This window comes from Lichenostomus cassidix, chromosome 12 (genome assembly GCF_008360975.1).
Source record: "Lichenostomus cassidix isolate B80296 chromosome 12, HeHo_3.0, whole genome shotgun sequence".
NCBI lineage: Eukaryota > Metazoa > Chordata > Aves > Passeriformes > Meliphagidae > Lichenostomus > Lichenostomus cassidix.
In genome coordinates this window covers 15,351,620-15,364,684 of record NC_139493.1, presented here as the reverse complement: position 1 = coordinate 15,364,684, position 13,065 = coordinate 15,351,620, and the positions used below count along the sequence as shown (strand labels likewise).

The 13,065-nt window shown below is 63.3% G+C and overlaps 3 protein-coding genes across 4 annotated transcripts in view; 2 read left to right on the top strand and 1 right to left on the bottom strand.

Moving 5' to 3' along the window:
* The window catches only part of CACNA2D2 (calcium voltage-gated channel auxiliary subunit alpha2delta 2), a 211,865-nt gene extending 204,824 nt beyond the window's left edge, over positions 1-7,041 (top strand). For both annotated transcript variants that reach the window (XM_085072907.1, XM_085072908.1), the window contains 15 exons: positions 655-752; positions 958-1,048; positions 1,179-1,241; positions 1,351-1,454; positions 1,540-1,638; positions 1,731-1,825; positions 2,067-2,114; positions 2,503-2,574; positions 2,737-2,889; positions 3,007-3,059; positions 3,165-3,220; positions 3,308-3,431; positions 3,928-4,037; positions 4,243-4,331; positions 4,944-7,041. In XM_085072907.1, coding sequence (XP_084929033.1) covers positions 655-752; positions 958-1,048; positions 1,179-1,241; positions 1,351-1,454; positions 1,540-1,638; positions 1,731-1,825; positions 2,067-2,114; positions 2,503-2,574; positions 2,737-2,889; positions 3,007-3,059; positions 3,165-3,220; positions 3,308-3,431; positions 3,928-4,037; positions 4,243-4,331; positions 4,944-5,072 — 1,384 coding nt within the window. In that variant the 3' untranslated portion in view covers positions 5,073-7,041. The remainder of the gene's footprint in view (positions 1-654; positions 753-957; positions 1,049-1,178; positions 1,242-1,350; positions 1,455-1,539; positions 1,639-1,730; positions 1,826-2,066; positions 2,115-2,502; positions 2,575-2,736; positions 2,890-3,006; positions 3,060-3,164; positions 3,221-3,307; positions 3,432-3,927; positions 4,038-4,242; positions 4,332-4,943) is intronic.
* A 790-nt stretch (positions 7,042-7,831) lies between these two features.
* Positions 7,832-10,696, top strand: TMEM115 (transmembrane protein 115). Its single transcript, XM_085072905.1, has 2 exons — positions 7,832-8,769; positions 9,508-10,696. The coding sequence occupies exons 1-2, from the start codon at positions 7,916-7,918 to the stop codon at positions 9,710-9,712; spliced, it is 1,059 nt and encodes a 352-aa protein (XP_084929031.1). The 5' UTR covers positions 7,832-7,915; the 3' UTR covers positions 9,713-10,696.
* A 176-nt stretch (positions 10,697-10,872) lies between these two features.
* CYB561D2 (cytochrome b561 family member D2) lies at positions 10,873-13,045 on the bottom strand. Its single transcript, XM_085072904.1, has 3 exons — positions 12,870-13,045; positions 12,751-12,788; positions 10,873-12,302 (listed from the first exon to the last, which is right to left on the bottom strand). Exons 1-3 carry the CDS (start codon positions 12,994-12,996, stop codon positions 11,799-11,801), a joined length of 669 nt encoding a protein of 222 aa, XP_084929030.1. The 5' UTR covers positions 12,997-13,045; the 3' UTR covers positions 10,873-11,798.
* Positions 13,046-13,065: the final 20 nt, after the last annotated feature.

The following is a 13,065-nucleotide window of genomic DNA, read 5'->3' as shown; positions in this document are numbered from 1 at the left end:
TGTCCTTCCCAGGAGGGGCTTGGGGCCAGTGGTGCCCATGGGTGAGCACCCATCTCCACCGACTGGGGCTCAGCCAGCACCCAACCATCTGTGCAAAGGGTACAGGTATGGCTTTGAGTGCCTGCCTGGTGCTGCCAGCGCAGCTGTGGAGGCTCCCAAGACAAATTCCTTCTCACACCCACGATGGCATCTCCAATCCCTGGGGTGTCACAGGGGCAGGGCAGTGTGGGCACAGTGGTGCCCACCTGGCCCCGCAGGTAAGTATGGTGTCAGAGGCACCCAGTCCCACCAGTATGGGGAGAGATGGACTCGGTGTTTTATCACTCTGGACAAACCAGGATCCAAACCTGGCCCTGGCAGAGGTGATGACACCTCAGTGCCCATGGCAGTGACAGAGGCCATGACTGGTGTGATACTGCTCTGGTGGCACTGCAGGCAGCAGGGGCTGGGTAGCGGGCAGTCTGCAGAGATGCCCACAGCCAGTTGCCCTGGCAGGGTGACACTCCCAGCAGAGGTGGCACATCACCACCATTGCGTCCCCGGCAAGCCTGGGTGTTGGCAGTACAGCCAGCACCCACCGTGCCATCCCTGGGGGAGAACTGACCTTACCTTTTCCATCCCCACGAACGACAAACCTTGTCCCCCAAACCCCAGAGAGTATTGCAAAGACCTCGACTTATCGGATAACAACACCGAATTCCTGGAAAACTTTATTGCCCTCATGGAAAAGGTGACCCCAGACTCCAAGCAGTGTGAGTAGCTGGGATGGATGGTGGGGGGCCTGCTGGGGGGATTGTGGGTGGACAGGGATGCAGGGGAGGATGGAACAGGGGATGAACTATTGTGGGGTTGGGGTCCTGAGAGCTGCTGCAGAGTGGGTGCTGGAGCAGGGCAGGGGACGTGGGTGACCCCTATGGAGCCAAGCCCTCATCTCCACCTCTCCACCTCCCTCCCAAGGCGACAACTTCCTCCTGCACAACCTGATCCTGGACACGGGTATCACACGCCAGCTGGTGGACCGGGTCTGGAGGGACCAGGACCTCAACACGTAGGTGGAGGGAGATGGCCCAGGATGGGCAGCACTGTCTTGGGACAGAGGAGGATTGGGATGGGCTGTGGAGACAGGGGCAGAGCAAAACCCCGCTGATGGCTGGCGTACCTGACCCCTCTCCTTGCAGGTACAGCCTCTTGGCTGTCTTTGCGGCCACCGATGGGGGCATCACCCGTGTCTTCCCTAACAAGTGAGTGTCCACCCTGCACGGTGACATGTCTGCTCCTTCTGCGCCATCTCTGGTGAGACCGGAGATGACAGTGACAGTGACTGTCATGGCTGTGGCTGCTCCCTGCCAGGGCCGCGGATGACTGGGAGGAGGAACCAGAGCCCTTCAACGCCAGCTTCTACCGGAGGAGCCTGGACAACAAGGGCTACATCTTCAAGCCACCCTACCGGGATGGTGGGTGCCAGCTCAGGGCGACGGGGTGTGACCCAGGCTGCCGCTGGCTCCACGTGTCCCCTGATGTCACCCCTGCCTTCCACAGCTGGATATCGGGGGCTGGACCTGGAGAACAACACCATCGGGATCCTGGTGAGCACTGCTGTGGAGCTCAGCATTGGAGGCAAGACTCTGAAGCCTGCAGGTAGGCAGAGGGCTGGGTGCCCTGGCACCAGGCTGGGGGGTCCTTGCAACCCCTGCCATGCCAGGGCTCACTCCATCTCCCCACTGCCCCAGTGGTGGGGGTGAAGCTGGACCTGGAGGCCTGGGCTGAGAAGTTCAAAGTGCTGGCGAGCAACAGGACGGACCGTGACCAGCTGGGCACCCGCCGAGTATGTCCTGGGGGCTGGGACAGCCAGGGAACAGGGGTGGGACAGGACAGGGAGGGAGATCTGCTTGCTGGGGGGCAATGCTGGGACATGGTGCCTGTGCTCGCACCGGGCTTGTTCCTCAGGGTACCTGTCCCCAGCCCCTGGGTACACCACCCTGCATGTCCCCTTCTGGCCAGGAGGACAGCTCTGGGGGGATGACCATCCTGTTAACCTGTCCCTCTGTCCTGCTTTTGGTTGACAGTGTGACCCCTCAAGCAGCTGTGAGATGGACTGTGAGGCCAACAACAAGGTAGATGGTGGGCAGGGGTGGGGACAGCTAGTGGGGGAGTAGAGAATGGCTTGGAAGGGTCCCTGTCCCCTGCTTACCCAGCCTGTGCACCCACGCTGTACCCTGCTGCTCCCCAAGCTCAGCCAGACCCAGCCCACCTTGCAGGGTTGAAGACCCGAAGGTTGTCCCATGGACTGTGGATCCTCCTGAGAGGGCTGTTAAACCCTTCAGGGTGGGAGGTGTCTCCTGCTCCCTGCACCCAGCAGGGGTGCTCCCTGGTGCTGAGATGCTCCTGGGGCTTGGGGACACCATGCTGGCCCCCCCTGCCTGACAGCCTGACAAATCCCCCACTGGCCATGCCTTGCCCTGGACATGGCCAGGTTTGGATGACACTGCCTTCCTTCTCCAGGACCTCATCTGTGTTCTCATCGATGATGGGGGCTTCCTGGTGCTCTCCAACCAGGAGGACCACTGGTACCAGGTGAGCAGTGCCTGCAGCTCTCCTGAGCGTGGGATGCCAGCAGGGTGCTGAGACCCTTGAGCTTGTGTCATGAGTGCTGTGACACAGCCCCACTTGAATCCCCTCCAGAGGAGTCCCACGTTGAGGTGGTATTTGGGTGCAGATTCAGTGTCCCCATTTCAGGTGGGCAAGTTCTTCAGCGAGGTGGATGCCAACCTGATGTCTGCCCTCTACAACAACTCCTTCTACGCCCGCAAGGAGTCCTACGACTTCCAGTCTGTCTGTGCCCCCGAGGCCCCCAGCAACACGGGTGCTGCGCCCCGTGGCGTCTTCGTGGTGAGCACCCACAGGGGTGGTGCATTCCAGGTGGTCTGGGAGCTCAGGGACTCCTGAGTGTGTCCCCAGTGTCCCTCACAGGGATCTGCTGGCTGACTGCCCACTCTTTGCCCACAGCCCACTGTGGCCGATCTCCTGAGCCTTGCCTGGTGGACCTCAGCCGCAGCCTGGTGAGTCCTGCCATGTCCCCTCCCTGGGGCCATTTCCACTGGTGAGTGACACTGGGATGTCCTTGGGGCTGGGACACCTGACATGGCCATGCTTTCATTCCCCAGGTCCCTGTTCCAGCAATTCCTGTACGGCCTCACCTACAGCAGCTGGTTCCAGACGGGTGAGTCCCTGGGGAGCTCTGGGCTGGAGGGTGGGCAGAGGCTGGGGGGGTTGGTGGCCCTTGGCCCACAGCGCTGTGCTGGCACAGAGGAGGTGGCAGCAGACAGCATGGAGGCCAGGGAGACGAGCTGCATCATGAAGCAGACCCAGTACTACTTCAGCACCGTCAACGCCACCTACAACGCCATCATCGACTGTGGCAATTGCTCCAGGTGGGTCTGTCCTCACTGTCCCACCCCTGGGCAGGGCTGGGGACACCCCTGAGGCTGCCTTTGCCAAGACCCCCGTGCAGCAGCCTGTGTGGGACTGATAGGAGATGCTGTGCAGCATTCAGGGGGACTGTGGTACCCAGATGGGGGGACAGAGGAACAGTAGTGTCCCCATAGGCTGTGGGTGATGACGTCCCCAGGGCTCCTCTGCGTAGCACCAAGCCCTGGAAGCCCATCAGTGCCAAGTGCCTGGGCAGCTGCTCAGTATGAGGATGGAGAGGGAGGTGGAGATGAGGATGGGGATGGAGACCAGGGCAGGGAATGGGGATAGGGATGAGGTTGGGGACAGGGATGGGGATGAGAACAGTAATGAAATTGGGTCTGAGGATGTGCTGCTTGTTCAGCCTCCCCAGAGCCACATGCCAGCAGGGCTGGCCCTGGGGACTGGGGGGGATTGGGGCACAGGATAACTGGGGTCCTGCTGCCATCGCACCCCCAGGCTCTTCCATGCACAGAGACTGGCCAACACCAACCTGCTCTTCGTGGTGGCTGACAAGCCCATCTGCAGTCAGTGTGAGTCTGTCAAGCTGCTGCAGGCAGAGGTAAGAGGTATCCTTTGATGTCTCAGCTGCATCCCACTGGGATGTGGTAGCAGCAGCATGGGCGGGATATGTGGTGTCTGTGGGACAGGCAGGGGGGCAAGGACCTGTGGAGTTTGGCAGGGGTAGAGGGAGCTGGCCTGTGGCCAAAGGGGCTGGGGGTGCCCTACAAGCCCCCATTGCCCTGTCCCTGGTGGTTTCCTTGACCTGCAAAGCCCCCCCGAGGGACCCCAACCAGTGTGAGCTGGTGGACAGGCCCCGCTACCGGAAAGGACCCCACATCTGCTTCGACTATAATGCAACAGTAAGTGGGGTGCAGGGGGGAACAGAGCTGGGGTGTCCCCTGGGAAGGGATGGGGGCAGTGGGTATCCTCTGTTGGGGAGAGCAGAGCCAAGGGTGGGTCCCCTGTGGGGTGCTGCTCTGGGGGAAATTTGGGCAGTGGGTTCCCCCTGAGCAGGGGAGTGGAGCCATGGGGGGGATTCCAGAGGAGCAGAACTGAGGGGTTCACCCCTGGGGGGGAATGGAAAATTGAGTGCCTCCCCAAGGGGAACAGAGCCATGAGGAGATCCTCGGGTGCAGTGTTGTGCAAGGACCCTTCTGATAGGGGTTTGGAGCCCTGGGAGGATTGGGAGGGGTCAGGAGCCCTGGGGTATTGCCTGGGGAGATCAGAGCTATGACAGGTCCCTAGGAGAGCAATGCCGTGGGGTGCCCTCCTGGGGGGGACAGCAGAGCCATGGGGCTCCTGGGTAGGAGCAGCACCAGGGGTCGTTCCCGGGGCTGTGCCATGGGCCAGGAGGCTCACAGGGCTCACAGGGCAGGGAGGTGGCAGATGTCCCTGCCAGGGCAGTGGGTGCCCCCGGGGTGCCGAGGCACTGCTGCGGATGCCCCACGGCGCCTCTCTCTCTGCCCACCCAGGAAGATACCTCAGACTGCGGCCGAGGGGCTTCCTTTTCCCCCTCCGTGGGGGTCCTGCTCTCCCTGCAGCTGCTGCTCCTCTACTCCAGCACCAGCCGGCACCCACTGCCCCCGGCCGCCTGCCTTTAACCCCCTGGCCGCCCCCGCCAGCTCTCTTTTCTTTCAACTTCCATCTCCATGCCCCTCCCCGGCCCGGTGGAGCGGGAGCGACGTCCCCTCCGCCGCCTCGGGGACCCCCACGGTGCCGCCCCGCTCTCCCCACCGGCCGCAGCCAAAGAAGAGTCGGGGTGCGGGCAGGGGCTCCCCGGCAGAGCGGGGACCGGGACGGTGCCTCGGCGTCGCGCCCTCCCGGCCGCTCGGACTTGGAAAAGTGGCGTCGGTGTCCTCCGCCCGCGACCCCCCCATCCACCTCGCCTATTTTTTTAGCCTGAAGATTTTAAAGCAGATCTTTCTACATCGAGTTTCCAACATTTTCACCAGGAGACCGGCGGGGTTTATTGTCAGCAACGAGGACACAGGGAGGGGGGAAAAAAAAGGGGGAAAAAAAAGGAAAAAAAAAAAAAACGGGGGGGAAAAAGGAAAAAAAAAAGAAAAAAAAAAGAAAGAAAGGACTTGACTGTGCGGGTCAGTATCATTTGTTCTAGCGGTACCGGCCCCAGGGCGTGTGGGCAGCTCCAGCACCCCTGCGGGCTGGGGCTGGGAGCGGACAGGGACAGGGGCGGGGGGCAGTGGCCTTTGCCTGCGCCGGGCACGATGGAGCCCCGGTCCCTGCGCTGGGCTCAGCCGTTCTTGGGCACAGATACTGGGCTGAAAAGGAGGGGGGAAAAAATGTGTTTTGTTTCTTTTCCGTTCTGCAGATCACTGTGAATCCTGCCCGCTCAGCTCTGCCCCCCCAAGCCCTGCCCGGACCCCTTGCCCTGCCAAAGACTTGCACTGGCCGGGGGGACGTGCTGCTTGTCCCCTGGGGGACATGCCATGTTGTCCCCTAGCGGGTCACGCCACGTGCCCCCCGCAGGACGTGCCGCACGTCCTCGAGTGCCAAGTGGAGCAGGAGGTGCCACATGTCCCCAGAAGGGACGTAGCAGGCACCCATGCCCATCCGTCCTTCGGGGCACCGGGGCTGCTCCCCGGTGCTGCGGAGGTCCTGGCTGGGGACACGCAGCGCTGGGGGAGCGGGAGGTGGCCCCGCAGTGGGTGCCCCGAGGGGCTGGGGCTCACGCCGGGGCGCTCGGGTGGGGGTGTTGTCCCCCCAGTCCAACTACCGGGTGCCAAGGAGGGGGAAGACGCGGCTGCTCAGCTCTGGCACCCCACAGCCCTCACTGCACCCCACAAACCCAGCCAGAAGAGGTGCCGCGGGGCTGCAGGAGCCCACTGCAGGTTCCCCAGCTGTGACATTCCGGGGTGCCACACCCACCCCCTCCTTGCCCCTGCTGGTCCCGGCAGTGCCGGGGGTCCCTGGGCAGCCTTGGGGACCCTCACCCCCACCGGACACCCCGCTCAGAGCCACCCCATCAACCGGGTCCAGGGGAGCCCCCTCGGCATGGCCACCCCGGGGGGGCTGGGGAGGGCGCCAGGCGCTAATTAGTGCTGGGGTTAATTAATGGTCATTCTGCTTGTAGCTTTTTCAGTGTGTGTTTGGTTACTGTCTCTGGGAACCGTGTTTGAACAGATGGCTCTGTGTTACCGGGAGTGTGTGTACTTCTGTAGTCTAGTTAGGTGCTCTGCCAGAAAACCACCACTATACATACCTATAAATATATACATATATAGTCTATTTTAAGTTAAAAACCAATGAGACGAAGGGGCGGTGTGGCCCTGGGTCCCCCGTCCCGCCGGGGTCACCTCCTGCCCTGTCCCCACCCGAAAGCTTCTCTCTGCTCATTCAAAGGCATTGGGTTTTTAATTGATTTTCTTTAATTTATTTTTAATTTCTTTGGGTTTCGATATTTTTTTTTGTACAGAAGAGTTGGAAAACTTAAAAAAAAAAACAACAAAAAGACAATTTGTAAGATATCGTGCGTGTGACTCCTTGTAAAATATTTTCAAATGGTTTATTACAGAGACTCAGTTATTAAATAATGTTCATATTTTCACTTCACAGGCGGTGGCTGCGTCATTGCGCGGGGCCGTGGGCACGGCTGGGGGGGCACAGGGTATCGGGGGGTTCCTGCCTGGTGGGACACTGTCCTCACACCTGCTGCGCCTCCGGGGGGACAGGGACAGGCAGGGACACCGCAGAGCCGTGGGCTCACAGAGCGCCACATGCTGCACGGGAAGAGCTGGGGGACAGCAGAGGCTCAGCCCCCCGCGGCTCCCCATCTCCCTGTGTCGCCCCTCCCGGGCCCCACTCCCCACTCACTGCATGCCCGTGTCCCCCTGTTGCGGGGGGGGTCAATGTCCCCGTGTCCCACTGTGTCCAGCCCACCCGTGTCCATGTCCCCGTTTCCCAGGGTTTGTGTCCCCCATGCACTCATCCCCGTGACTGTACCCCTCCCGTCCCACAACCGTGTTCCGCCACCCCTCTCCCCCACGTCCCGCCCTGTCCGTGCGCCCTCATGCCTTCGTGTCCCGCTGTGTCCGTGAAGCCCTCCACGTCCGTGTCACTCGTTTTTCCCGTGTCCTCCCGTGTCGATGTCCCCCGTCCGTGTGTCCCGTGTCGTCCCGCGCTGCTCACGTGGCCGGACTACAACTCCCGACGTGCCCCGCGCCGCCCCGGCCCCGCCCCAAGGCAGCACCGCCCCGGCGCGCCCGTTCCGCGCATGCGCAGCGGCGCTGTTTGTCCGCGCCCGGCCTGGCCCAGCAGAGGGTCCGAGCGCGGCCTGGCCTGAGGCGGCGGCGGAGGGAGGGAGCGGGGCCGGGGCCGGGGCCGGGGCCGGCCGGGGGCTGCGCGGGGCCCGGCGGGGGGAGGCGGGCGGGCGGGTGGGGCCGGGCAGCCCCCGCGGGGCCGCCCTGTCCCGCCCGCGGGGCCGAAGATGCGGCGGTACCTGCCGGTGGCCCGGCAGCACTTCCTGGCGGCGTTGGCCGGCACCAGCGTGGTGGTGAAGTCGCTGAGCGCCGCCGTGGTGCTGCTCTACCTGCTCTCCTTCGGCCTGGACACGGCCTACGGGCTGGGGGTGACGCCCGGCTACCTCCTGCCCCCCAACTTCTGGGTGTGGACGCTGCTGACGCACGGGCTGGTGGAGGAGCGCGCCTGGGGGCTGGCGGCCAGCCTGGCTACGCTGGGGGCGGCCGGGCGGCTGCTGGAGCCCCTCTGGGGCGCGCTGGAGCTGCTCGTCTTCTTCGCCGTGGTGAACATCTCCGTGGGGCTCCTGGCGGCCCTCGCCTACTTCCTCACCTACGTGGCCTCCTTCCACCTCGACTATCTGTTCGCCGTCCGCATCCACGGCGGGCTGGGCTTCCTCGGGGGCGTCTTGGTGGCCCTCAAGCAGACGATGGGGGACAGTACCGTACTGAAGGTGCCTCAGGTCAGAATGAAGGCTGTTCCCATGCTCCTGCTCCTCCTCCTAGCTCTGCTGCGGCTCGCTGTCCTCGTCGAGAGCAATGTACTGGCCTCGTATGGCTTCGGGCTGCTCTCCAGCTGGGTCTATCTCCGCTTCTACCAGCGGCACAGTAGAGGCCGCGGAGATATGAGCGACCACTTCGCTTTCGCCACCTTCTTCCCCGAGATCCTGCAGCCCGTGGTGGGTCTGGTGGCCAACCTGGTGCACAGCGTGCTGGTGAAGGTGCGGGTGTGCCGCAAGACCGTCAAGCGCTACGACGTGGGTGCCCCATCCTCCATCACCATCAGCCTGCCGGGGACGGACCCCCAGGACGCCGAGAGGAGAAGGTACCACCTGCCCTGCCCTGCCCTGCCCACGGGGATCGTGTCTAGGGACAACGAGGGTGGGGTTTAAAATCCAGACGAGGAGGGGGGAGATTTAGGTGCAAGGGTTCAGCAGGGGCCTTCTCCATGGGGTCTGCTGGGGGCTGCCCTGCCAGGGAGGTGGTGAGGAGCATTTCAGGGATCTGGTGGCACATTATGCTGCTCTTCCAGATGTAGGGCAACAATGGAAAGGCAGGGAAGGAGCAGGGAGATCCTGGGAAAGGGGCAGACAGGGTTTGTGATCCCTGCAGGAGGAAGGGGGACAGCCTGAGGAGGTGACAGCCCCTGCTTGTGGTAGCCTTACACCAGTTCACCCTGGCAGAGAGGAGGGCAGTGACTCAGCCCCACACCCCACACTGGCCTTCCTGACTTCTGGCAGGAGGGTTTGGACAAGGTGCTGGCACACAGCTGGCACTGTCCCTTTTCTCTGCCCTGCTTTATGCCTTTATTCCCCATTCCCGGAGCAGCCCATGTGCTGTCTGACAGCCTCCGAGTGTACCACGTGGTGTGAAAACTCTGTGTGTGTACTCTGGGAGCCAGAGTGGATCTCTGTGGAGCAGTCCTAGGTACTCCAGGTCTTCCCCAGCACTACCAAATCCACCCTTACCTGCTGGGAAGAGACCAGGGACTGACTTGCACGGTGCCCCGTGGGGCAGAGCCGTTGACTCGGGGTTAACCTGCCCATGTGCCCTTGTCCTGCAGGCAGTTGGCCCTGAAGGCCTTGAACGAGCGGCTGAAGCGAGTGGAGGACCAGTCGGCCTGGCCCAGCATGGAGGATGATGAGGAGGAGGCAGCAGCGGCAGCGAAGGCTGACAGCCCACTGCTGCCCGACCCTGGCGCGGCCGGGAAGAGTCCCAGCCAGGAGTCCAACCTCATCAGCTTCCAGGACGCCCCGGCCCAGCTGTGACCAGCCCCCTTCCCGCCCTGTCTCCGCTGGAGAGCTGCTAATGCCCTTTGTGTCCCCCACGGCCGGGAGCGGGGACTCCTCCCGCGGCACAGGCAGGGGATACCTCATTCCAACGCTTTGCTGCTGCTCGCGGCCAGCACCAGGCACCTGGGACGGTGACACTGCCACCACCGTGAGGACAGGACTACCTGGAGCCACACCCCTCAGCGCGGGGCAGGCCGTGGAGTTGGCACAGGTGGCAGGGGTTGCTCAGGAGAGGGACACAGGGCTGATCCCTGCCCCAAGCTGCTGCACTGGCCCTCATGGGATCGAAGTCAGCTTCTCCTCTGTGCTAGGGCTTGGCCAGAGCACTCAACACTTATTTTCTCCTTTCTGAAGGTAGTTTTGTCCCTGAGGCAATGGGAATGCTGGTGTGTTTCTCTTCCGAATGCCTTTCCCATGGAGAGGCTCCCTCTGCCCCAGCAGGAGCTCTCCAGGACTGGTGAGACGTTTGTTGGGCAGGAGGGGACAGGACATTGGGCAGGAAGAGGCCACCCAGCCCCTCGTGGTGGTGCTCCAGCACTGCCAGCTCCAGGCTTTGCGCAGTGGGGATTCTCTCCTCCTCCCTCTCCTGCCCCCTCCCGCTGCGAGGAGCTGCTGCCCTTGGCTGCTCCCCAGCTAATCCGTTTGCCAGATTACACTAGAAGCTGGAATTAATTTTTACAGTGGGGCTCTTGCTGCTTCCTCTGGCAGCAGGTTTTCTTTCCTGCAGGTAGAATATGGGTTCCCCCTTTCTTTTCCCTCCCTCTGTGTTGATGGGGTTTTTTCCTGGGCAGAGAGGATGCTCCCTGTGACAGCCTCCACAGCTCCTGATCCAGCAGGCAATTCCCAGCCCACAATGTGGATCAGCAGCGTCATGATTATTTTTTTAAAGGACCACACGAGAAGGTTTTGTCAAATGGGAAGAACACAGACGTTTGGGTATCAATAAAGAGTTCTTTGAAAGTGTTGGCTCCTGCAGCAGGGTGGGGGTCCCAGTACGGAGCAGCCCCTGGGGCCTTTTGTCAGGAAGCTGAGGAGGGGATTTCTCCCCAGGTGCTTGCAGCAGGAGGTGGGAAATCTGCAGGGGAAAGTGTTTGCCTGCACCCCAAAAGTCATCCCACCCAAGGAGTAAAGAGGGCTTGTTGCACTCTAGCTGCCTGAAATTTTTATTGAATAAAAGCTCTGGATACAGAGGAATTTTTCAGCCTGGGAGCTGCTCCCAGCTCTCCACCCCTGCCAGGAGCAGGATACGTGCTGGAAGGAAGGCTGTTGTGCCAGCAAGGAGGTTTCTTCCTGCCTCCCCAAGGGTTCATCCCCCAGATCTGTGCTTCCCCCCATGCTCACACTGTTCCCTGTGCCTCTCAAAGGACACAATGACTTGCTGAGTGCAGGTTCACAGCCCGGCTCAGTAATTTGCTCTGTAAACTGACCCCACCCCACAAGGCCGAGCCCAGCCCACAGAGGGGTTTGGAGGGGTTTGTGCGTGGCAGTGGGTGCCCAGCCTCGGGGCAGAGCTGCCCGCTGTGATCCCAGAAAGTCCCCCAGCCGTGGGGACACATGTGCAGCTGACACATGTACCGTTCCTTGGGTGCCACCACCCTGCCCCAGCCCTGCCGGGGCTGAAGCCACAACCGTGCCTATGCTTTCCTGGCTAAGCTGCCCCTGTGGCAGGAAAGGCAGCACAGTGCCTGCTGCAGCCTCCCAGGAGAGGGGACTCCCCTGCCCTCCTCACCAGGATGGTTCCTGTCCTGCCTGCTCCAAGGCAGTCCTGTGTGGGAAGGGAAAAGGAGCAGGAATCCTGAGTGAGCCTTCCATTTCCCAGCACTGAGCACCAAGCTGCCACAGGGACCTGCAGCTTTACCTGTGCTGGGGAACATCCCCGCCGAGGCAGGGGTGAGGTGTCACACACATTGCAGCTGCTCCCCAGGGACAAGACACTACAGACAGTCCAAGACTAACGAAAGACGAGTAGGTAAAACCAAGTTCCAAGGAAACCCTGTGCGAGCAGGGGGGCTGCAAGGGGAGGCCCAGCTCGCTCTGGGAAGTTCAGGTCAGCACCAAGCCCTCAGTGCTGGCTCCGCTTGCGGTACAGGTACGCATTGCTCACCTGGTTCATGATAACCAGGCTGGTGACAACGGGACACAGCATGGCGAGGTACCACGAGGCACCGGTCACCGTGGTGGTGAACCAGAGGGAGCACATGCCCAGCATCAGGCTGGCACAGCCCAGCAGGTAGCCCACCAGCCCTGAGGTCGCGTGGTACAGCTTCAGCTTGGCCAGCGTCCAGTTCTTCATCAGCTTGGGGTAGAGCAAGAGCACGCCCCCAGCGCACTGCCCGCCAGCATACAGCACGGCCAGCAGCCCCGTCAGCCCGTGCCAGGTGACAAAGTGGCCCTTGCCGTTCAGGTGCTTGTTGTAGGTGATGATTCCCAGCCCCAGGAGCGCGCAGAGCAGGGCGACCAGCTGCAGGGCCCAGTGCGCCCGCACTCGGACTTTGCGGGAGAAGGAGCGCAGCAGCGAGGTCTCCGGGGAGAAGATCAGCAGCGCTTCCGTCATCAGGAACGAGAACTGGGGGCAGAGGGCAGCGGGATTGGCACCGGCATAGCGCCCCTGCGCCGCGGCTCCCGGGCTCGGCACCCACCGCCGGGGCTACCGGGCTCGGCACCCACCGCCCGGGGCTCCCGGGCTCGGCACCCACCGCCCGGGGCTACCGGGCTCGGCACCCACCGCCCGGGGCTACCGGGGCTCGGCACCCACCGCCCGGGGCTACCGGGGCTCGGCACCCACCGCCGGGGCTCCCGGGCTCGGCACCCACCGCCGGGGCTACCGGGGCTCGGCACCCACCGCCCGGGGCTACCGGGGCTCGGCACCCACCGCCCGGGGCTACCGGGGCTCGGCACCCACCGCCCGGGGCTACCGGGGCTCGGCACCCACCGCCCGGGGCTACCGGGGCTCGGCACCCCCCACCCAAGGACTCCGCCGGCACGGCCCCGGTGAGCGGGGCGGCGGGACTTACCGCGAGGGCCATGAGCAGCGGGTGCCAGGAGAAGAGACCTGCAAGGGAAGGGCAGGGTGAGGCGCGCTGAGACATCCGGCCCTCCCCGCTCCCCCGGCCCCGGCCCCGCCGGCACTCACTGGATCCGGGCCGCGCCAGCACGGCCACGGCGGCGGGGAATCCCAGCGCCACGAGGTGCGCGGCGGCGCCGGCGGCCACGCGCAGCGAGCGGTACAGCCGCGACTCGGTCTCGGCCGTCAGGGCCATGTTGCCCGGCGGGCGGAACCACCGCCGACACGGCCGGGCAGCGGCACGGGTCCCGATTGGCTGAGGCGG

Coding starts and splice junctions, on each gene's coding strand:
- TMEM115 (XM_085072905.1), top strand. CDS start 7,916: ATGCGGCGGTACCTGCCGGTGGCCCGGCAGCACTTCCTGGCGGCGTTG. Junction 8,770..9,507: donor CAGGACGCCGAGAGGAGAAG/GTACCACCTGCC, acceptor CTTGTCCTGCAG/GCAGTTGGCCCTGAAGGCCT.
- CYB561D2 (XM_085072904.1), bottom strand. CDS start 12,996: ATGGCCCTGACGGCCGAGACCGAGTCGCGGCTGTACCGCTCGCTGCGC. Junction 12,789..12,869: donor GCTGGCGCGGCCCGGATCCA/GTGAGTGCCGGC, acceptor CTTCCCTTGCAG/GTCTCTTCTCCTGGCACCCG. Junction 12,303..12,750: donor CGCTGCTCATGGCCCTCGCG/GTAAGTCCCGCC, acceptor CTCTGCCCCCAG/TTCTCGTTCCTGATGACGGA.